This window comes from Zonotrichia albicollis, chromosome 10 (assembly GCF_047830755.1).
Source record: "Zonotrichia albicollis isolate bZonAlb1 chromosome 10, bZonAlb1.hap1, whole genome shotgun sequence".
Taxonomy (NCBI): domain Eukaryota; kingdom Metazoa; phylum Chordata; class Aves; order Passeriformes; family Passerellidae; genus Zonotrichia; species Zonotrichia albicollis.
The window spans coordinates 16,880,899-16,904,450 of record NC_133828.1 but is presented as its reverse complement, the minus strand read 5'-3'; the positions used below and the strand labels follow the sequence as shown (position 1 = coordinate 16,904,450).

The 23,552-nt window shown below is 43.3% G+C and overlaps 1 protein-coding gene across 5 annotated transcripts in view; it reads right to left on the bottom strand.

The window, feature by feature from the left end:
• Nucleotides 1-23,274, bottom strand: part of MYO1B (myosin IB) — a 105,513-nt gene extending 82,239 nt beyond the window's left edge. For 3 of the 5 annotated variants that reach the window (XM_014271132.3, XM_014271133.3, XM_014271134.3), the window contains exons 1-2: nucleotides 23,087-23,237; nucleotides 8,209-8,349 (exon numbers count right to left, since the gene is read on the bottom strand). In XM_014271132.3, the coding sequence (XP_014126607.3) occupies nucleotides 8,209-8,349; nucleotides 23,087-23,137 (192 nt within the window). In that variant the 5' untranslated portion in view covers nucleotides 23,138-23,237. Of the gene's footprint in view, nucleotides 1-8,208; nucleotides 8,350-22,779; nucleotides 22,938-23,086 lie in introns of those variants that run through there. The other 2 variants (XM_074548200.1, XM_005492768.4) reach the window with 2 other exon arrangements.
• Nucleotides 23,275-23,552: the final 278 nt, after the last annotated feature.

Here is a 23,552-nt window from a genome sequence, read left to right as displayed (position 1 = left end):
AACAGACGTGGATTTCATCCTGTAACACTCCAGGGTTTGCCGGCACCAGTCCACAGCAGCACACACAAAATAAACCCCACCTGTGATCCAAGGTGAGCAGTTGCACTTCAGGTTGAGGCAATCCTGGGCCAACACTGCTCGTGCTTCAGTGAGCTGGGAGCTTGAGCAGGGAAATACATCACTGGATACATCACTGGACTGCTGAACAAACACAGACTATTCTCCATGATGATGAAAACCCTCTTGCTCAAGCCCACCTTCCCAGAAACAGCAGTTTAGTCCCAGAAATACAGTGGACAAAGTCTGTATGTTGTAATAGGAAAAAAAACCCAATCCTGGTAAGCTACTCTATGTGCTTAATGCAGTTATTAAGCAGGACAGGCAGCTTTGTAAAACCTGCATGGGACAGTAAAGGTTGTAAAAAAACCTACCCAGAAGAGCAGTGGATGAGGTCCTGAAGGGAAGAGAAGGGAAAAACAACCAAGGAAAATAAGAAAGCGAGGAGACAAAATAACAGTCCTGTACAAAGTACATTAATGGCTGATATAATGACTAAAAAAAGAAAGCTCAAAGAGGTCACACAAAGGCAGAAGCCTACATTTGCATCCCAGAGCAAACAACGACAACACAGGCCACCTAAGTCAAAGAGGATAACCACACTGCTAAAATATCCTTCAACATGGGCTTGATCCTGCAAGCCACTGTGCAAGCAGCAGCCTGGACAAGCTGTGGGCAGCCAGCAGTGGCCAGGATCAAACCCTTAAGTGCACTGCAAGCTGTTTGAGATCCAAGCCCTGGAGTAAGAGCAGCTCATGTGCCAGAAGACACCCACACTGCAAGTCGGAGCGGGTACGCGGAGGGGATGTGCGAGCGCAGATGATCGGGTTTCACTGCTGAGCTTCTTGAGGGCACAGAAATCTCTGCCCTGCTCAGTGAGCATTGCTGCTAACCTCAATATCATCATGACAGACTCCAGTGCTGTTGTTAATGAAGCAGGCTAATCCTCTCTACTCGTCTCCTCTCTGGCTACACTGGAATGATTTATACAAACAAGAAGAGTCCATACACAGGATACAAACACAGGCAAAACCTGAAAATAAGCAATGAAGAAGTCAACTCAAAGGTGACATGAGGAATTTTCAAGACAGTGTTTAAGCACCCCCAAACATCAGTGCTTGCCCACTTTTCAAAAGAGAACGACTTGTTTTCACAAGCAAACAGTAGCTGGAGATTGGATATGTCTATGCCAAGAAACCACTGGTGAAAACAGTGAGAGCACTCATTCCAATATGTTCCATTATTTCTGTATGAATGAAAGGTGGGGGGAGAGAAGGGGAACTTTCTGCCCTGTTGCAGCCAAGGCTATCCTATGCTCTTCAGGGTGAAAGACATGTTTTTACAGCCCTCGGACATTTTTGCTTCTATTTCTTCATTTGTCAGTTCTTCATTAATCTTTCAGTGTTTTGGTTTCATATAACATGCACTGAAACCATCAATAAATGCCCTAGATGTCATCATCACCTTAGTGAAGAAACACATAATATTTTGAGGCAAAGCTAACACTGTAACTGGAGGCATTTCCTACACTTTCTCCTCTCTTTTTTCAGAGTATCACATCAGAGGCAAAGAAGAAGGAATGTGTAGGGGAGGAGAAGACCCCTACACACAGCCCACCAAATGCATTCAGTTTTCTTTGATCCTTATGACTGTTTTCTTACTCCTTCATGCAAATGCTGCACGGAGCCCTCCAAGCAGTGCCTCAAACACGAGGCTCTGCATCGTGGGAGCTGTACAAAAAGGAAAGGAAACAAAGCACTGCCTTGAGATAAATAACTCTCCTCCCACAAAGCCCTTCAAGGTAAAAAGCAGCCAACCTGCTGTGAAAATCTTTACTCCCGACTCTGGGCAAGTTATAAAGTTTGTTTTGCTGCAGCAGGCTGATGTGAAGGGCCAGAGGACCCACAGGATTTTTATCTAGATAACAAAGCAAGGCAAGATTTGCAGGGAGGCAGAATACTTCTTAGGCCACAAGCTATCACAGAAAAGATGTGCCTTGGGCACAGAAGCCTTTCTTCACATCTGAAGAAGCAGCAGGCTTCAAGGTCCTAGCCTGTGGCAGCTGCAACAATATTATTACTACAACTCAGTAACTTCCCTCAAAGGGCAAAACTGTTGAGGCACTGATGGGAAAATTGCTCAAATTGACACAGGCATTCCCCAAGGGAGGAAGAGAAGGAGATGGGAGGAAGCTCAGGTCCCCTGGGCTCCCATCACAGGCAGATGGATGGCTGCTCTGATCCAGCTCTCAAACCACCCTGCCTTTAAGAATCAGGACAGCCACCACACCTGCCACTGCTCAAACTCCCAAAGGGAGACCAGCAGCCCAGGATGGACTTGCTGGACGAACACAAGTAAACACATGAAAGGACAAGAGAGCAGGGTCAGATCTGGCAGGGGAAAGACTCTCAGGGGTGCTGCTGCATAGCCAGCGCACACACAGCTATGACGTACCCAAAATCCACAGGGGACAACAACCCTTGTCAAAACCCAGCCAAGGACCCCACCTGGCCCCAACAATAACACTGTAAAGGTGAACATGATCATGCTGGCATCAGCATAATGAAACTGAGAATAAAATTGAACTTCAACAGTCACTCAGTTCCTACTACCACAGAGACCTTCCCAGCAAGCTGCATTTGTGTTTCCCAGCCTCACAAGACTCTTCTTCACAGGATCAATGGAATGGCTACACAAGGCTGATGCAGACCAGGACAATTGGTCTCATTCACATAAATGTGTTCCCTACCCTGTTCTTGCAAATGTAGCATCTGGAATACCAGGTACGAGTGCAGCAGGAACAAAGCCACTGTGCTTGATAGCAATTTGGTGAAGTCCTAAATAATCTAAGGTAGCTGAAAATGGAATGCATCAATAGTATAGACAAACACACTGGAAAGTCAAAACCAAAAAGGCTAACCCTAAAATATTAAAGCAATTAAGATCAACAGGAAGGAGCTCAGTCTATGAACAAGCACATGTCAACAGCCATGCCAGCAGAAGGCAGCCACAAGGATGGTTCCTCAAACAGATAAAACAGAGTTATTACCCTGGAATGCCAAATATTTAATGTTTCAGTGATAAAACAACAAATGTTCAGTAACATAAGACTGCTGCTGCCCAAAGCAGCCCACAAACTCCACGCACCAGAAAATACAAATTAAACGCTGACATCAGAGAAAGATTCTGTTTTGTTGTAAGAACAAAAAGCAAACAAACATTTTCTTGTAAGGAACAAAATGTTGACCTCTGCAAATTTGGGAAGACTTCAAGAAACAACATAACTGTGGGGAAAAATGTGCAGGGCAGCAGAATAAAGCCATATCTGACCTCTAAAGGCTGACTCCTGTAAGCCTACGCAGCTCCACTCCCCTCCAGACTCCTCACACCTCCCTTGACACTTCCACATGTCTCACAAAGCAACAAACCCAGAATAGAAATAAGTTTCAGACCAATACAAATACTACATTTTACCCAAAATCTCTACCATTCATGAGTCACTGTAATGCATATATAGACAGATATAGCCCCCTCCCGTTTGTCAGCATCCCAAACTGCAAAGGAAAAATAATTGCTGAATTGGATTGGGCGAGCATATTTCAGCCAACTTAGAAAAAAAAAAACAAACCTTAAGAGAGGGAGTTCAACAGAACAAGTCAAAAATTCATCAATCACACACCAACTGAATTTTATGAATGTATTTAAAGTTTTCCATGCGGTCTGCAGGTCACACATTTTAACCCCACAAACTGCTCCCTGAAACCTTCAAATAATCAACATTGTGGGATTCTTTCCTACTTGCTAATGCATTGCCCATGAGCCACATTTTACTTCGTAAAGTTAACGAAAGACTCCCACGGGCTTTTGTTACCAACAGTTACAGAAAAGAGCTTTTGTGGAACAGCAATGCAAATTTTATCAATGTAAAGTTTAAGAGTTGCAAAAACAATATAATAAACAATTACAGCTTTCTAATGAGATTTTTCTTGGTCAGACATACCTCAGACATTTCCAGACATGACTAAACTCTAAGATTCCCATTTCCAATTAACACATGCGTGTTACCCAACAAACCCTCCCCCTCCCAAAGCCACTCAGCATGAGATTACTGCAGAATTTGATGGTCTTTAGTAGAATATTTGGCCTAACTCCAGCTCCACCAGCCTTCATGCTTATTTTTATAGGCACAGCCTCCAGCTTTGCGCTCTAGTATGTAACACAACACCCAAGTCTATTAAACTTTCCACCAAATACAAATAAAATTGAACAACAGGTAATCAGGCCACAGTCTGCTCCCTCACTCTAAGGAGGGAGCTCATTGCCCTGTTTGCACCATGGCATGAAACTTTGCCAATGTCCTTGAAGGGCTTACAGTGCCTGAGATGATACAAAAGGGCCATCAGAGGATCCAGAGCTAAATGCTTTTGCAAAGGGAGCTCTGGTGGAGAAAATCTAGAATTTCAAAGGGGAAACTGGAGCTGGGACTAGGATCTCCAACGTCAAACATTCAGCATTGAACATAAGAACTGTGAAAGAGACTAGAAAAGGCAAAAAAATCTTCTAGTGGAATGAGCCCAACTATCTTGTCATCTTTGGCTATGGAGAGGGGAGAGGTTTGGCATTATTCACTGATGGCTCGATCTGAGTCTTACATTTCAGAGAATCACAGAAGAGTTTGAGTTGGAAGGCACATTTAAAGGTGTGTAGTCCAATCAATCCCCTCTGCAATGAGCAGGGACATCTCCAACTAGCTCAGGTTGCTCAGAATCCATCTCCATGGTGACCTTGAATGTTTCCAGGGATGAGGCAACTATCACCTCTCTGTACAGCCCGTTACAGTGCTTTACTGTCCACATCATAAAGAAAATGTCTTGCTTATTATCTAGTCTAAATCTACCCTCTGAGTTTAAAACCTGTATTTATTAAAACCAATATTCCTCATCCTGTCACAACAGGCTTTACTAAAAATCTTGTGCCCATCTCTCTCCAAGTCCCCTTAGTGAGTTTACCTACCAAGACTGGCTAACACCATCGTGCAGCACCTGGCCAACCTCACAGCATCTTCAAAGCTATCCACGTTACATGTCTCATTCCTCACAACAAACCCTTCTGAAGGTTACAACTGCAACTCCCTTTAAGAACTAACATGTGTAGCACAAACAGAGAGCCTTCAATCTGCAGGAGACAGCTTAGAAAGCCATGCTGGGTAAGCCTGGTTTGCTGCAACTTGACTTTGTTCTTTAAACTTCAGCACAACTTCTGGCAATGCCTGCAGTGGAATACTGACATGAGGGCTGAACTTAAGCCCACAGCTCAGCCATTAAAGGACAAATCCATTCCTACTGCCCTCTGAAAGGATCCTGAGAGGTCAATTTCTCTGTGCAGCTTGGAGCAGCAGAAATCTGCAGTCTTGGTTAAGCACCAGCAGCAGAGCTTCAGTAGCGCAATTGGGCTTCCCCTGGATGCAAACTACAGATTTTACATGATAAAACAAGCCCTACTTCCAGGTGTAACAGAGGCTCCATTGTGCCCATCAGAGTCTAAAACCAGAAATGCAAAGTGTAGTTGCCATGAGTGGCAGCAGCAAGGAGAAGATAGAGAAGAGTTTGTACTTGAAAATTAATGTGGTTGTTACAGTGAGCACCATTCAAACTGTTACTGTTTTACAAATTTTCTAAAATATGCAAAAAATTTGCAAGGCAGCAAAACCCAGCTGATATGGAGAGTAGACAATATTCCTCAAGTGATTTGGTAAATAAAACCATGCAGTATCACAAGCCAAGTAACTTGCATACTTGGTAGCAGCACGTGGCACAGGCATGAACATCTCTATTTTCCATCATTGTATGTAGTGAATGTTTTAATATTTGCAAAGATCATTTCGCCTTCATATTCTAGATTCACACACAGAGCTTGTAAGACCTTGAAAAAACAGACTTTCCCACCTGCAAGCCAAAGGATCCTACACTGCTAGGGAGAAGTGGCACCTGCTATCACCTACCAAAGAACATAATACAGATAATTAAATTGCACATCAGTGCCAGGTGCAGCAAAATCAGAAACTGGGGGAAATACATAATTCAATGTCATCATCTCAAAAAAAATGTGTGTTTGAACACACGTTGTCAACTAGCTCATAACAGCAGATAACAAAATAGTAAAACATTCCGTTTCTTTCAAGAAAAAAACTATCTAGTCTGAAATAAGCAGAAACATGTAATTAAATGCAATCCATAGTAGCTGACAGGAAAATCCATAGTAGTTGACAGGGAAAAAAAAGAAACCAAAACTCCCCTTGGGAAATCCACTTACATAAGATTTATAGCAATCCTTCATAAGAAACTGCACAGTCCAGGGTGCCCTCACAAAACAGGTTTGCATCTTTAATGCTTTAAATAAAACTTTCAAATATGACCCAAAGATTGGGCTGGGTGCTGCTGCTTCCTTTAATCTCCAGGCAAACAGCTCTCTTTCCTTTCCTTTTCCTTCATTTTTTCTTGAGTTGAATGGAATGGGATGATTCAGAATCACCCACTGTTACTGCAGGCACTAAGAATAGAGTATTAACCCTAAAACTGATGTGGAACATATTAAGCATATAAGTCACTGACTGGAAAAAAAAAAAAACCTGAATCCAAGAAGAGACAGCCACTGCAGTTATTGAAAATGAAGGATTTGCCAGAAACAAGATGAAAGAGCAGAAAAGAAAAGTCTGATATCTACTTGCCTATATCAACATCCAAGGGTTATCCATAGGGTACAGAACCCATTTCCAAGGAACAAGGAAAATTCAAGACACAAAGTTTCACAAATGTAACTCTCAAAGGTATAACAGAAATGTAAAAACAAAAAGGTTCATTTTTTTAACCATTGAGGAAAAAATCTCTCCACAAATATGCATCATTTTGGTTTCTTCTTCAACAAGTTTTTCATGGATACTGAGAGTCTTTTCTTAATCTAATTTTATTGTCTAATTTAAATTGTCAGTACAACCTGAAGGAGCAATCAGTGGAGATGATACAATAGCAGTTAGGAGTATATAGTAATACGTATATTACCAATCTAATGCGTCCAGAAAAGGGAGCAGGCCTGGTTGAACAAGAACATTGACAAGAAGGACATGGCAGACAGTGAATAGCAGGGGTAGAAAAGCACAGACTATCACTAAGGTATAGAAGAAGCAAACAAAAATAGCACAGATCCTCCCATACCTTCTTTCCAATCTCCAGTATAATGAAACCATCATGGTTCAAATGCTCAGCAAGAATGAAAAATATAATCACCCCAAAACTTAAAAAGGGGAGGAAGGGTAAATTATAATTAAGTTCAGAACACCTATTTGATTTGAGTAAGCTGCAGACACAATTGCTTGCAGATCACAGATATACTTTGGTTAAATATTTAGGCTCACCAGCAGCCCTGGAAAGTCTCTCCAAACCATTAAGTTCACACACCCTAAGCAATAAAACAGATACAATACCGTGCACATTTTAGCAAAAGTGGAACAAAGAGATGAAGCAGGAAATGAAAGGCTTAACTGGAATCACCATTTGTCTCTTCATTCCCTGCCTTGTGTTTCAACTGCCAGTTCACATGTCTCCTGTGATCATCACTCAGAGATTAATATGCCTGAAGACTTTGATTACTTCCACATATATCCAAGCTCATTGTATGTAGTTTAAAACTCAACCATTGTAATAAACACAACCCTTTTTGCAAATCAAAGATAGCAGGCAATATTTAAGTTACCCTTAGCATATTCTGAGCATGTATTGTTTCTGCTTCAGCCGGCTCTAACATCCTGGAAGTGCCTTCCCTGTAAATGAATTATTTATAACTGTAATGCCCTCTGACAACAGGAGCATCAAAGTTACTGCCAGCAGCAGTTCTGGAACTGTTCTTTATGAAAATCACAGATCTCCCATGTCGTGTAATGGAGAAACAGAAAAAGGAAAAATATCCCAGATGGGGAAGATCAAATGCAAAGAATGTAGTACAGGAAAGGCTAAAGCACAAGTAAGGTTTAAAACATCCCTAATACAATAGATAATGTTCGGGCACTCAGTCTGTGTGTATTCTTATAAATAAACACATATCTTAAGAATGACAGCATAGCTCCCCATAGGATGTTATTTTTTAACATATACTCACATAAACTTCATTGTGATCAAAGCGCTTCTTCAGGTTATTGATGAAGGAATCTTCATCAAGTGGCTCTAAAAGAACCATATCTCCCACCCCAATCATGTCGTCTAAAAGCGATGTCTTGACCTCCATTTTGGCCATTTTGTCCTGGGAAAAACAAAAGAAACAAGAATAAAACAAACAGCAAAGGTTAGCTCAAGGTTACTCTAATTATTCACAGGCATTATCTAGTAACACGACTTCAGGAATAAAAGTTGAAAGAACACTACATTAAAATTATGTTTCCAGGGAACATTCTCAAGGTCATTGCATCTACCCAGGTAGTCCACATGATTCCAAAATTTAACTTCTAATAGTCAACAATGCCTTCTGGTCCACTTGACATTAAACATGAAACTCCTAGTAACAGGAATGAAGATTCCAGTGGGCATCAAAACCAGAGTATTTGGATGACTTCAACACAATATTCAAGTGCATGCAAGTCTGTGTTTTATCAAAAGCTTCATCAGAATCTCCAGAAATTAAATTAGAACTCAAGTTCATCAATAACTCTGAGTTTCTTTTTCACGCTTACTTGCATTTTTCTTCCTCCATTAATACTGAAATGGAAACCAACTCAGTGAACCCACTCAGAGACAAAACCCACACTATTTGATCTTAGTTCATGAACCGTGGGTTCTAAAGTAGTGCTGGTATTGGCTACATGAAGCTACCAAATTACTTCATTTACTTGTAATTTTGTTGCTGGAGAGAACATTTTCACGGGACAGCAACAATCCAGCTGATAAGTGGAGACACTGCACGAATATAACCGGAGTGGCACAGGCCAGAAGCTGGGCTTGAGCAGGGGACCAGGATCAAACAAAACAAAGTAAGCAAGCCTGATAAAGGAAGTCATTTAGACAAAGAAGTCAAGGTCAGGCCAAAACTTGGCACTCATTTGATCCTCCCAGCCTTTTATGCCTCCAATCCAAATGCTGGAGATTAGTGAGCTCCTCAGGAGCTCTGGGCACACAGTTGCTGCTTTCAGCTTCCACTGGAAAATGGACGGATTCACGGCAGCGGCCACAAACAGGGAGCCAGAGGTGAGGGAACAGCTTTGCTGACCACACAAACCAGGGCCCAGCCACTGCACAGCTACAGCCACACAGAACAGCAGCTCAGCTTCACCAGTCAGCTGTCACAGAATGCTATCAGGCTGCCCTTGGTCCCCCTACCACTGCTGCGCATTTTAATTCTAAATTTTTTTTCTTGTTTCCCCAAAGTACCATTGAGAAGCTCTTACCTCATATAACCAGTGCTACCTTGCCACAGTACCTCTCCATGAGATCACTAATTTAAAACAAGCAAAGCCTTTTATCTCTCCCTTCTCCCTGCAGCCACTACTTCACTAGAGGTTATTTGATGTTTTTCATCAGTGAGTGACATTTGAGGGATTTTAGATCAAGTCTTAAGTCTTGCTTGATGCTTTTCCAAATTCAATGAAGAGAAGCACAGCTCCACAGGCAGCTAGCAAAGTGATACAAAAAGATCCCCAAAACCTGAACCAAGCCTGGGAATTACTAGAAATTCACATGGAAATGCAAAAACAGTGCTGAACTGTGGTAACCAACCAAAGCTGAGTCAACTCTGCTAAACAAACAAAAGAGCATTTATTTTAAACAGAAACACTGGACAAATATTTTTGTAGAGCAAGATACTTTTATTCTTAAAAGTTCACCTCTCTGAATCACCAAGAAAAATTTTAAACATTCGTAGAATCTTTTCAGAGGTATCACTTCAACTTCTGCATCCTATTAAGAAAAATTTTTTAAACTACCAATCTTGTTTCAGCGACCTAATTACTTCCCATACATCGACTAATGCTCAAATAACTTTTGAAGGCTGAAAAAGTCTTTCTCAAGTATGGAACTTATTAAATAATGGGTTTGTGGCCAAATATATAAAAAAGCCAACACAAAATCCTAATAAGGGCAATTTAAACCTAAAATTTAAGTTGTAAGTACAATACCTCATTTACCATTGTGAAATTACATACCACCTACCACACTTCATGCCTCACTGCTTGGGAATTTCAATAGCAAGAGCAGCCAAACCCATCAAAAAGCTCCATTTATTCCCAAATTCAGCACCATGTTTTGCAGAAGAGGTGTAGGAAGACACTATATCTATTCTTATAAGTTGGATCAAAAAGTTGTATACAGATATTGACATCAATATATTGGAAAAGTTCCATTTTATGCTCAAAGGTTAATTTTCAGCTTGGTTTTTTCCACAATAATTTACAGCATTCTATGATTAAAATCTTTTTCATCAACTTGCAAGCCAGAAAATACTAGAAACCCAAATGATGAGAAAATTAACAGGCTGAAACAACTTATTTAATACTGATTGCTCAAAGCCATTTTAAATAGCCTAGCCTTTGCAAAAATCCATTAAAGATTACCTCCTCCACTTATGTATGATTCAAGAGTGTTCTGCCATGGCAGCATTGTTAGCCTTTGCTTTGGTGGAATCCAATCTTAATCCCTGCTCTGGTTTAGCTAACAAAGGAAAATCCAGCCTGTGGGATAATTTGGTTATCTATCTGAGGTAAAAAGTGGGGGGGGAAAAAGCACTGCTCAGAGAACCCAACAGTGTTTAAACACATATTAATCAATTAAATAGGACTTAATAACTGAAATGAATCTACTAGAAGAATGTAGTAGAAGATCAATATATAGCACTTTCAAAATACCAAATGCTAATTTTAGAACTAGCTTTATAAAAAATGTCAAAAATCAGCACACTTCACAGAAAAAAAAATAATCAAGCCCTTGCAACATTACATGGCTAAACTTCAGAAAAAGCTCAGAAATGCAATCCAAATCCATGTCCAAGTATTTGCCATACACTCAAAGATGCCTTGCAGCTGTTAATATTTCCCATCAGCACTGCTGACAGTGTGCTCACCACAGTTTGGGAAGCAGTGGTAATCACAAAAGCAAGTGGCTTCTACTTTCGGATGTATTCACACACCTTTAAAAAGATTAATGCTACTCAAGAACCATTTACAAGAACCAGATCTAAGAGAGGGATGGGACCAGAACCTGCTCCCAGTGCCTGAGACATCAGGAGGATCAGATTCTTCCTTCGACATTCTCTGGTCTCACCCATACCCATTTACCAATCGAGACTTCTCCCAAATTGACCCTTCTTGTCCCTAAAGGAAAGATCAGCAGCATTCCAAAACATCTCCTTTTTCTGTAGGCTGTTAACAAATCTGTTCTTCCTCTCCTCGGTCTCATATCTGAGCCCTAAATTCAATGGAGTGAGAACATTTGCAACATGTCTCCATTCTCAGAAAAATATTTTAAAAGTCAATTCAGTAATCCTTCACAGTTTGATCTGTTTTATGTTGGACAACATGCTTGGGAGGAGAAGTGCTGGGCAGGCTGTGTCTTTAAACTGCTTTTATCCACACACTCCCACGCTACACAGAGCCTTTTAAAACACAGACTGTTGTATCCACTGCTTGCAGTGCCTGGGATTGGGATAAAATTTAGATTTTCAGTTGAATCTAAAGCCTTCTTGCCCCTCTTGGCCACAAGGATGGCAAATTAAAAATCACAGCATCCCACAGCCACAGCAACCCTATCACTGGCCATTCTGGAAAAAGAGCTAATGACAGCTATAAATAGAAGAGAATGCAGAGAATAGGCAAACCCCCCAAAGCCTTGTACAATTAAATGCACGCATTCTCCAGGGGGGAAATGAAGTAATGCCCTGTTATTGGCATACAGCACCTTGTGGAATTGTCCCAGGTTTTCCACATCACCCTCCAACAGCAGAACGGCAACAATTGTCAGCAGCTTCCTACAGCTGTGCAGCCCTTAGCTCACACTCAGGAGTTTGCTGCACTGGAACTACCACTGCCTGCAGAGGTGGCTTGGCTTTTTTTTTTCTTTCCAGGCATTCTAGAAAGAGGACAATTTCCCTACCATCAAAACCAACACAGATGTACTCTGATTATTATTATTATTATTATTATTATTATTACTCTCAAGCTCTGATTATTTAAAAACAAAACCAAACACTAAAACACCACAAGCCTTTGGTTTCACTACAACCAGCCCGCTTTAGAAGATAACCTCCTTTCTCTAACTCTCAACAGGAACAATGTGCAACATCAGTAACTCAATAGTGGAGTTCAAGCTGATTTCATGTTCCAGGTCAGATCCTGAGCCCCTGTCAGGATCAGCTTGCCCACCCCTTCCCTGTCTTCTCTGTTAGGGAGCAATCAGCCCACACAAAGCGGGAACACTGACAGGCCACTGCTGCAAAAAGCAGCCAGGGACACAATGTCATTATTTGAACAAAACAAAACGGGCTGCAACCATCATCTGGTGCTGCTGCTCATGACAAGCTTAAGTAGCAATTTAGCAAGAGGCAGGATTTAAATTTATCCTGTTCTGATGCCCCAAAAGTGGAAGTTCATTGGAAACGCCCGGTGCTGGTTCACCAGGCAAACTGAGGCAGACTCTGCAGCTGAACTGCCACAATGTCCTTTTCACTCGGAGCTGCATTTCCCGACATCAGCATGTGTGAAAAAGCGTTGATATCATCCAGAGGAAACCCCTGCTCTCCCTCCAGATCCCTCCCATCTGCTCTGCCAGGAACACCTGCACCCTCCTTCCCAGCTGGGACCGCTCTCAATTGTCGCTCTGACACATCCATGTCCTGTGGAAAAGAGCAGAAAACAGCTCCATGTTGCAGCCCGCTGTTTTTCCTGCGAGAAAATGGACTTGAGGAACGCGACAGACGAATTTCAGGAAGGAATGTTAATGGATATCACAACATCAGTAAAAGCACTTAAAGAACTAAAAGGCTTCCTCTGACTCTCCATCTTTCCTTTTGGTTTCGCCAGTGTCTGGATAGCTTCTGAATTCCTTCCTTTCTCACAGTCCTACTGCACGAATCAGTGCTTTCCAAACTGGAAGAGTTTATAATTCGGAGCTTTTGAATTAGCTAATGCTCCTCACATCTCACCTACCGAGCAAGAGCTGTTATTTGAAGCCTTGTGCAACCTCTCTTAAATTTCCGTGGGCACCCAACATGACACACGTGTACCGGGTTTCTTGAGCGCTTAATAACAACCAGCCCGGGTGAATTACAAAAGTAAAATGCGGCATTACGGGGTGCATTTGTACCGGGACCGCAGGAATGTTTGCATTCAGCATCAGCTAAATGGGAACAGCCCTTCAGCAACATCAGATTAGGGCAGTTTCGCACCAGTGACTGCAATTTAGATGACAGAAGATCTGACCAGAGAATTCCACAGGAGAAACGAATGCTCCACTGGCCTCTGCTACCAAACACCACACATTTATCTAAAGATTGGGTAATTTTCAAGAAATAATCAGGCCAGTTGAGGTACTGCTGAACAAACAGCTGCAACCACTGAGGCAATATTATCTTTTAATAGTTTAACAATGGAGGCTTAAGTGTAGTTTAGAAAAACTGATAGTGGGATAATTAGCCTGCATTAGGACATGTACAAAATGTTTGCTGGGACATCATCTCCTCCGGATGTAAACAGTGGATGAAACTTCCTTCATTACCAGGACTCAGGTTCTTCAAAAATGCACAAGTGAGAGGTTTGGTTGTTGCTGAAGTTCTTTGGGGCTTGTTGGGGGATTTTAGGGTTTTTGTTTTGGTGTGGGAGGGGGGGTGTTTTCTCTTTTATTTTTACATTTATTTACAGCTTGGTTACAACGCACACTAAGCAGTAATCTCCCCTAAAGTGAGAGAGAGGTTTCTCTCGTGCCTCTGTTCACATAATGATGAGACTATGAACAACTCTGGTATCACCAAAAAGGTGCAGAGTACCTTACCACAAAACCAAAATCACATGAGCCACGTATGCAGAAGATAGAGCTTTGCCCTCTTTCTCTTCCTTAAAAAAACCAAAACCAACTAATTCAGCAGCCTGAGGGGGCTGTGTTTGCATTTCTCTAAGGCGACTTTCTGTTATTTTTTTCCCAGTGGTTTGAATAACATTAGCATGGATATTACCTGCTCTATGAGACCATGGGGTATATCTATTCTATTATTCCTACTTTACAGTCCCAGCAGTATATGTCTTCAAATTACTTCTGATAATTATTTTGCAACCACAACACAATAACTGTCACCAGTAATCGCACTCTGGGGCTGATCTATTTCCTAAGTCAACTTTCTGCCTTGTTTTAACCCATCTGGGTCAGTCATACAGTCACACCAGGTTTTGGGAAAATCATTTGGGTCTTTCAACATTGCTAAGGCACTCTTTCTTTAGCAGCTGTGAAAATACAGTCAAAATATGTCTGCTACTCCATTTTTACCCTTAAAATGTTCCTTTGCGTTTTGGATTATATTGACAGGCTTCAAAGATTATAGGTGTGAAGTGGGATTTCATGCAAATGGTTATTCTGGAGTCCATTTTTTCCTTCTTTTTTTTTTTCTTAATTAGTTTAATGGGGATAACACCTTGAGTGTTTTCAATGCATCTAGAAATAGATCTTCACTACCAAGGCTATTTACAGTCCAAAATTCTGGTTAAAATCCCACTGAGTTCAGCAGAAACAGGATCCGTGGTGGTTTCTTATATTTAGGCTTTTCTTAGTCATTGCCCAGCCACAGAGTTTTATAATCATGCCTGGTCCACATCTACAGAAAGGGATAAAGTATTCAGTAACAAAGGAGGTCAATTTCTGGCACATACACCTTGCTAAGGTTTCCTTGAGTCTTTTTCAAAATAAGGAACAAAATGTGACTGCAAAGTTGACAACCAAAAGTTGTCAAAGGTCTTGCCTTCTCCCCCTAAACCAAAGACTACATTTCAGACTGACAGTGGTCGGACAACACAACTTTGAAAAATTTGTCAGTAAGGGATATGGACAGATAGAAAACACCCTCATTCTTTCAGAAAAGAAACCAAAAAATCTTTTACTGCTGGACAGCCAAACTCCACTAAGCAGTGGGTGCCCTTTTAAACTGATTATCTTAATCTTTCATGCTGCCGCCTAAAGTTCTCTGCCAATTTTGGGGGATGCTGCCCAATCCAAAGGTTACATTTGCAGAACAGAGGCACAAAAACCAAGGTAGTGTTTATTTATATTAGGGGATCTTCTTTGTTTGCTCTATGTCAGACACCAGAGCTTGCCACCTCACCAGGGCTTGGGTTCAAAAGAGCTTTCAGTAGCAGATCCCCACAAAACACTTTTACAATCAATCAGCTCTCACAGAGTCAGATCATTTCTTTCACCTGAGGTTTCAGTCTCTCGGGAGCACTCCAGCAATCAGCTGTAATCAAGATCTTCGACCAAAATGGTGTTTTTATTTTCTATTCTACACAAGCATATGGGCAGAAAGCAAGCCTTGCTTTCCTGCAGCTAGCATGGGAACCTCACATCCCTGGCACAGGTAAAGCTGCTCAAGGTGGAGCAAACACACATTTACATCATTGGTGAGGCAGGTACTCAGAGATGTCCTAATCCTACAGGGTTAAAATACCAGAGTACACGCTAATCTTCTGCTGAAATGCTTTGTTGCCAGTTAAGCAGTGGGTGATAAGCCCTGAAGATATGCAGAAAACGAAATAACAGGCCAGGTAACCCACGCTGCACTCAGCTGCCAACAGCAGAAGGAAAAGCAGCCTCAGAAAGTCGTCACAGCAGTCAGTGAACCAGGCTTAAAACCGGTCACAGGTGAGCACAAACCTGATCAGGAGCTTCAGGAAATCCAGATCCCAGAGGAGGCATCAGTGCCTGTGTCTACCCAGCATCAATCAGCCACAGTAACTGAGCATACATCCCAACCCCTAGAGCAGTTGGCACTCACAGGTTTCACAGTTTCCACGCACCCATATCATCTTCCAAGCAGTAAAAGTCTGGATAAAGCAAAAATTTCCCTGTCCTTTTCCATTTAAAACAGGAGGAAGTCACCCAAACACCACCCCAAAGGTCTTAGTCTAGCCCATTGCAACTTCCTCTCCTGAAAACCTCACTGATGGGGTCCTTGAAATATTTGTAGATAAGGTTTGGAATGTTTTCAACCCAGTATTTTATGAAAATAAGACAAATCATGCCAGCTGTACATCTCTTAGTCTACACATCTACTCTCTCAGACACATCTAATGCTGAATTTCATTCAAAAGGACAGAGTAAAGGACAACAGAGCAGCTGATTTTGCACACAAAAGCAGGCAGGAGCGGAGATCTGAGCACAAGCATTCCATCAGAGACACGGGCTGAGAGGAGAACAAACCCCTCATTAAGTACCACAGAGCAGAAAAATTGCTCTGCAAAATTCCCTAGCTGCAGAAAAAGCTTCAAGTGGAAATTATTACTTCTTTGCAAGTCAATCCATCACAAGAGAAAAACCTGCAGGAAGTCAGACACGACTAGTCCCATTTCTCCCAGGGGTAGCTGCCAAGGTAAAACAGTAGTGCAGGGTTTCACCCCACCACTTGCCATCACTGACTATTCTGTGCATCCATTTCTGTCCAGCAAGACACTGCTATTTTTGAATAAAGGGAGGGAATAAAATAATTTTATGGATGAATAAAAGACTATTATGGATGCAAGTGTTGTGGGAAGAGGAAGCATGATTTGCCCAAACCTAAGATTTAAAAAAATCTAAGGGAAGGCAAGGATTAAATAAATTACATCTACTAAGACAGGTTTGCTCATCTCAAGCAGTTGACCTATATCCACTATTTTGTCATTTTCATCCTCAACAGTTATTTTCAGATAGACACCTGGAATTAGAGGATAAAAGTCATCAATTTCTAAATCCAGCCATCTCCAGCTCTTCCTGTGTATTGTACAAGAGATATTTCAGACAATGGGAGCAGTTCACGAAGTTGCTTTTCAACACACGGTAATCACTCTTGTCCAGATGTCCCTGAAGTTAAAAGCCAGCAGACAGTGTTTTTATTAACAACTAGCACGATAAACAGAGATTTTTCCAAATAAAATAGAACACTTCACAGCTTTAGAGAGGGACACCTTCTTAAAACATCAATAGAAAGCAACTCCCTTCCACAGACGGAAAGCAGCCGGTCCCGGGGCAGGCAAACTCAGCACACACTCACAGCTACTGAGTTTCCCCTCGCTGGTTTCAGTGAGAACTCTCATCTGGCAGCTCATAGGAAGCAAGAAGTTCTATTCACACGAGATAGAGGCAAACTCCCCGTGTTCCAGAAGTGTTACAAGGCACAAGGAGCTCCAGCTCTGCCCTTGCTTGCCAAAAGATTTTCCAGGGTTTCTCCTGGCGTGAACTTTGTTTCCACAGAGCCCTGCACTCTTTGATCACTGGAGGTGATCTCCAGAGCCCTTTTAGCCCCGGCGGCCTGACAGACTGACAGCCTGTGAGCTGAACAATGGTAATTGTAGCTGTATCTGTCCTGTGTGCTCCAGATCACGGCATCCTACAGCCATGACTACTACACTGCTCCAGAGTGCCATTATCAGCCTTCTCCATGAGAAACAGTCCTTATGCTGTGCCTTATTCACAGACTAAATTTATTCCTGATCTGCTAATAGCCACTTCTTGCCTTTGCTAACAGTGCTGGGGTTTGGCTTTGGTTTTAAATTTAAATGTGTTTTCTCCCTCACAGGCAAGTATTGACAAAGGTTTATGTCAATTGACTTCATTCCATATAAGCATAGCCCATATTGCCTATTTCCCTCTCAGTGGCTTTTCCTTGACCATTCCAATCAGCCTTTTCTGCTCCATCTCCTATTTGAGCCCATTTTGACCGAGCAGGGTGTGCAGAGGATTCCTGGTATATCATGGCAGCAATATTCCCTCATCACTACCAGGAATATTCCTTCACAGAGAGAGGGATCCATTTTCACCCCTTCAACAACTCTTTTCCTTCTCAAAGGTTCACAGGGAATTAGCACCTCCCTAGCTTGCTCTGCACAACAAACCTCAAGTGCTCCATCACTCACAGACCTACTTGCACAGTTAAAAGTTAGGAAGGGTCTCCAAACACTCCAGCAACCAGGTGTTTATTTTGTAGCCTTAACTATTCCCAAAAATAATCTGCCTTTCAACCTCTGCCACCTTTCTGCTGCCCTGTCTCCAAGCCTCTCTTGATGAAAAGGTAGAGCAGCTGTTATTTTTGCTGGAAGCTCTTCACATCAGGTAAGCAAGAGATCTGCTAGGAGGAGCTTTCTTCTCAGCCCTATAACGAAGCTCTAGCCAAGCTATTAAGTGAACTGGTTTCCCAGAGTCCCAGAAAAAATGGCATCTCTTCACCGGTATCTCAATGTTAAGTTGCTTATTTGCTTCCATAGAGAAACAGTGGAGAGGATTAACAGCAACTCACTCCCTTTAAAAACTCTCCTAACAGCAGAGCTGACTTCTTACTACAGTGCCATCCACAGAGCCCTTATGCAATAAGAAATTTAAGGATACCTCTTCTCTAAAGTGATACCCTTAATTGTGCTTCAAATTGTTTTAACACAAAGGCATTAAAACACAGAGAGTCAGAGTAACTTCCTTTGCTTGTGCTTTCCCAAGGTACAGAATTCAACCCTTCATCCCCCAGCAGTTTCCTCATTTCTGAGGTGCAGGTTCTCAAAGGTTACTGGGAGGATTTTATCAGGACACTGCATATGCTCCATTGTGCATAAAAACTGGTGGTTACCTTAAGGCCCAGGATTTCAAAGATCTTCAAACACCAGTACAGTCTTGTAGACAAAAGGAGAACAGACTCCATTAAAAAATGCATATAAAAGAGTAGAAACTTCACTACCTGGGGTTTTTTCCATTGTAGCAAAGCCTACAGTTTAATTATTCTTATTTGTAGTTGTATATTTGTACTCTTATTGCAATTCAAAGTACCCCCAGTAGCACTTTGGAGTGTACAAACGATGAAAATTATAGAATATTACAGAAAAAGAAGCATCAAGCAAACAGTAAGAGAGCTCACACACAAAGCATATTTGTGGGCCCAGGAAACTTGTACCACTGCTGACCAGGCTGTGGTCACGCGTTTTTAAAAACTGGTTTTTGCTTACAGTAGGGAAAAATGAGTCTTTCCTTGCTGCCTCCGTTGCTTTCCTCCCAAAAGCTGGAGCACTGGAAAAAAGATGTTCTGGCCTCTGGGGTCCATAACTCCTGCTTTACTGCCTGCATAGACGAATTCCCCAACCAGTTTGCATCTGGAAAGGGGACTTGATAATTCTTTTCAGCCTCTGAAACTGTATTTTTAAGCACTAGTCTTTCTCACTGAAACTCTCTCATCACCACGGTGACTTCGCTATCAAACTTAAAATATATATGAAGAAATGGATGCAAGTTTCCTTGGTGATACCAAATGGGAAATTTCCCAGTAAAATGGAGCTGGGAGAGGCAAAAAGATCAACTTTCTGTACAGTTTTCTTTAAAAGCTATGCCACTATTAGGAAACAAAAAACCAAATCATACCAAACAAAATAAAACCAAAAAAAAGAGATCCTAGTCTTCACACTGTTTGGAACCAAAATCTGGAGTAATACACCAAAAGACCAAAGCTCTCCCAAACCACAAGCAAACTGGGGCACAAGTGCAAAGGATGAATGTTTTGAGACTAATGTTCAAACACAGCAGAAAAGACCCACAAAAACACCCTCGTTGTAGTTCCAGTATCCTCTATAACAGTTATTTCACCACATATGACACAGAGTTGCAGAGATTTCCACTATCCCATCAGCACAAAATTAAAATGTTTAACTTTTGGTAGGGTTGTGGATTTTGGGGCTTTTTTCCATTCTGGGAACTGCAAAACAGGAGAAAATTAATGTTATTCTTTACTGTTTCTTTATGACAAAGCATGCCTTGATGTTAGCTTATACACCAGAAATCAAGCTCTGGTTTCCTTCTTTTTTGGAGGTTATGAATGGAGAGGTTACATAAGGGTGTAACAAGAGCTGTTACTTCCTTTCCCAGTTGAAGAGAAAAAGCTGTAGATCAAGTTACAGACTCCAGGGCTGGTCATTGCTACTTCAGTCTTCCTAAAATTCTTGCCAGTAGTCCCACAACAAACAGAAGAGGCTACTTAGAAGGCTCTGAGAATTTAACAGACTAACTACACAGCTATAAGGCAGGGAAAAACCTCTTTATTTTTGTCTTTCATCAAACTCAGGAAATTCCCCAAGCTTGATGCATACAGTCACTCAAGCCACCACTTTCCATTTCAGCTTGCTGCTCATTAGTACAGTAAAAAAAGATGAATGAAACACAGGGTAGGATTCAAAGGACGCTGTACTAACCAAGCTCAGCAGTCTGAAAGGGCACTGAACTTTGGTGGGCATGTCAGCATTTGTCCCAGCTCTGACCACACAAGGCAAATGAAAGGAGGGAAGAGTGTCCAGCCTGGCCTACACCAGCACTGAGCTTTTCTCCAAACCGTCCCACTGGCACTTCCTTCACCTTCCTCTCCAATTCCCAAGCCGCTGCTACTACTGCTGCCGAAGGACGATGAGATCAGGCTCCAGCATGAGGAATTTCTGTTCCCACAGAGCTCAGGGAAACCAGATGACCTCACAGAATCATGTGAAGCAAGTCCCTGATACTTCCATGAGGCAGAGTACCTCCAGTATGTTGCCAGCAGTTTCTTAAGAGTGCACAGTGGGAAAAATTAATGACTTTGCTTATGTTTCCAATTGCTCTCTCCCACTTCCTCTCCTCGTTCACCAGACTTTTATTTTCTCTTCCTCCAGAAGCGCTAGCAGGCTTGCAATGTACATTTGCCCTTCTAAAGGCAATTACCCCGAGTCTTGCACAATGCCTGAAAGGACTAACACGACAGAGCTAAACTGCCGGCCCCTGGCATCATTTCCACACAGAGCTCCTCCCCACAGGTGTGATTTAACAAGGTCTCCTACCAAAACCAAAAAAAAGACAACCCAAAAAAAGTAAAAAGGCAAGCTTCTGTATTTAAAATGTTTCCATGAGTCCTTTCCCCATCACTTTGCTGAGCACTCAATCTGTCCGTGGTGTTCATAAGGAGCCAGAAGCCTTTTAGATATCCAACACCACAAAGGTGTTTCAGCAACATCCTAAGGATATGGAGGAACTTGTGGCAACCTAACACGCCAGTAAGTGCTACAAGCCAACACAAGCAGTGACCACTTTATGTTGCTTTGGGAAGAATGGGAACGCTCCAACCCTCACACCTTCACACAAAATTAAGCCCGGGGCAGCGCATTGCTTTAAGCACTAAATTGAAGACATTCTTAAACTCAAGCCTGGGATAACTGGAAATAAAAGCACATGAGAAGAATGTCTTTACCTTTCACGTGTTTAAAAGCAGCCAAGGACTAACTTGACTTTAACAGATGGGTCAGAGTATTTCTGTTCTCTAACACTGCACACTTTTGGGGAAAGCCTTGTTTTTGACACAGGGCTTGACAAAGTGATGATTCATGCAGGGAAGGATGGGCAGCTTGTTGCCAGCCTTAATTCACAATTAACAATAGGACAGACGGATATGGAAGGCTCATGATTCCACACAAAAATCGCCAAGTCAGGAGTTTTACCTGACCTTTATGCCAGTGGCCATTTCCAATCTGGATATATTTAAAATAGTTTCTCTGACATATATTTTAAGAGTAGCAAGCTTTTATTTCGTTACTGTTACGTTTGTCCCTTAGAATAGTGGTCCTGACTAAATACATAGCAACAGATTTAATGACATGGTCTGAAATTTCAAAGCTTTAAATTAGTGGAAAAAGCAAACAGCACGTGTGAGCACAGAGCCACCGTGGGCAAGGCAAGCGAGCACTGGACCACTCGGTGAGTGCCCCGCTCCCTGTGGCCCTGCTAGGAAGGCCATTGTTTTCCAGCGGGGAGTCTGGCCACTCCGAGGAACAAAGGGATGCCCTTCCCAAAACAGCGGCAGCAGATGTCCCGCACCGAATCCATGGGCGCAGACGGGCGGTATTCCTTGCGAGGCTGCACCAGCCCGTCCCCTCAGGGAAGTTCTCTGGGACAATGCCACTGCCCTGGAAAGCCTTTCCTCAAGTCTCCTCTCCAAGTGTAACCCGACAGCAGAATCCATCATTCTGCTCCAAGTTAGCAGCGCTCTTCCCACGATTCCCCCGAGCCCCACAGCCCAGCCCGTTCTTTTGCATTCAGGGAAGCCGCGCACACAGGGTAATTATTTTAGACAAGAAGAAACAGATGCCACGCTCCCTTCCCAGAAGGAGCACGCACACACACTCTCTCTCATATGTGAGGGAGCGAGCCCCGGACCGTCCCCGCGTGTGTGCGCACCGCGTTCATGCCTAAATGAAGCCGTCCCATCCCCGCTACTATCCACCAGTGCTCAAATCCGGCCACAGCGCACACAGAGCGTCCCGGAGCCACAGTTCTGTGCGAGGAAGGGGCGCCCAGGAGGCGCCGGGGCCGCCGTGCCCGGACCCGCACCCAGCACCGCCGCCCCCTCCTCACGGGAGAGCCGAGCCGCCACAGCCCCCGCTGCAGCGCCGACCCCATCCCCTGCCCCATCATCCCCGAGCGTGTCCCGGTGCCGCGGAACAAAGGGAGCCCGGGGGAGCCGTACCTTTGCCGCCGAAGGCGCTGCCCGCCGTCCCGCCGCCTCCCGCCCCGAGCCGCCGGCGGACGCTGCCCTGCCGAGCAGCCGGAGCCGAGCGAGCGGGGCTCAGCCCCGGCCCCTCCCCGCCTGCCCGCCCGCCCGACAGGGGCGGAGGCGCCGCCGCCCGCCCGCCCCGGGCCCGCAGCGCCGCCCGGCGGGCACCGCGCCCCGCCGGGGTCCGGGCTGCACCAAGCGCCGGGGCTGAACCCGCTCCCGGGGCCGCACCCGCCCCTCAGGCTGCACCCGAAGCCCCGCGACCCACCGCCCTCCTCACCTGGTCTCTGCCGCGCCTCAGACCCGCCCGCTCTGCAGTTGTCCAGTTCATTTCTTTCACCCTCACCTTAATCCGCCAAAAACTTGTTTTTGGCTTGTTTTGGTGTGAAACCCAAACATCTCCCGCTCGGTTTGTGCAGTAATGTTTACGGTGGCTTCGGAGCTAAGTGTAAGCACCCGAAAGTGTTTCAGCAAGCTTTGACGTAACATAGTCAATAACAAGTCAGTTTATCTGCCCAATCCTGCCCCTGATAAACGCAGGAGCCGCCGACTATGGAGAGCGACTGACCTATTGTGTGAAAGGAGGGACAAAAAAGAAAAAGCCCTAAAGGGCTCATATTGTGTTTCTGGCACTGAGGTTTCTCCCCACCCCCGTGAAAACTCCCCATTCACAGAGGAGATGGAGAACGTAGGTCTGTATGACACACTGACACACTTCCTGGCGAATACCCCGTGTGAAAAGTTTC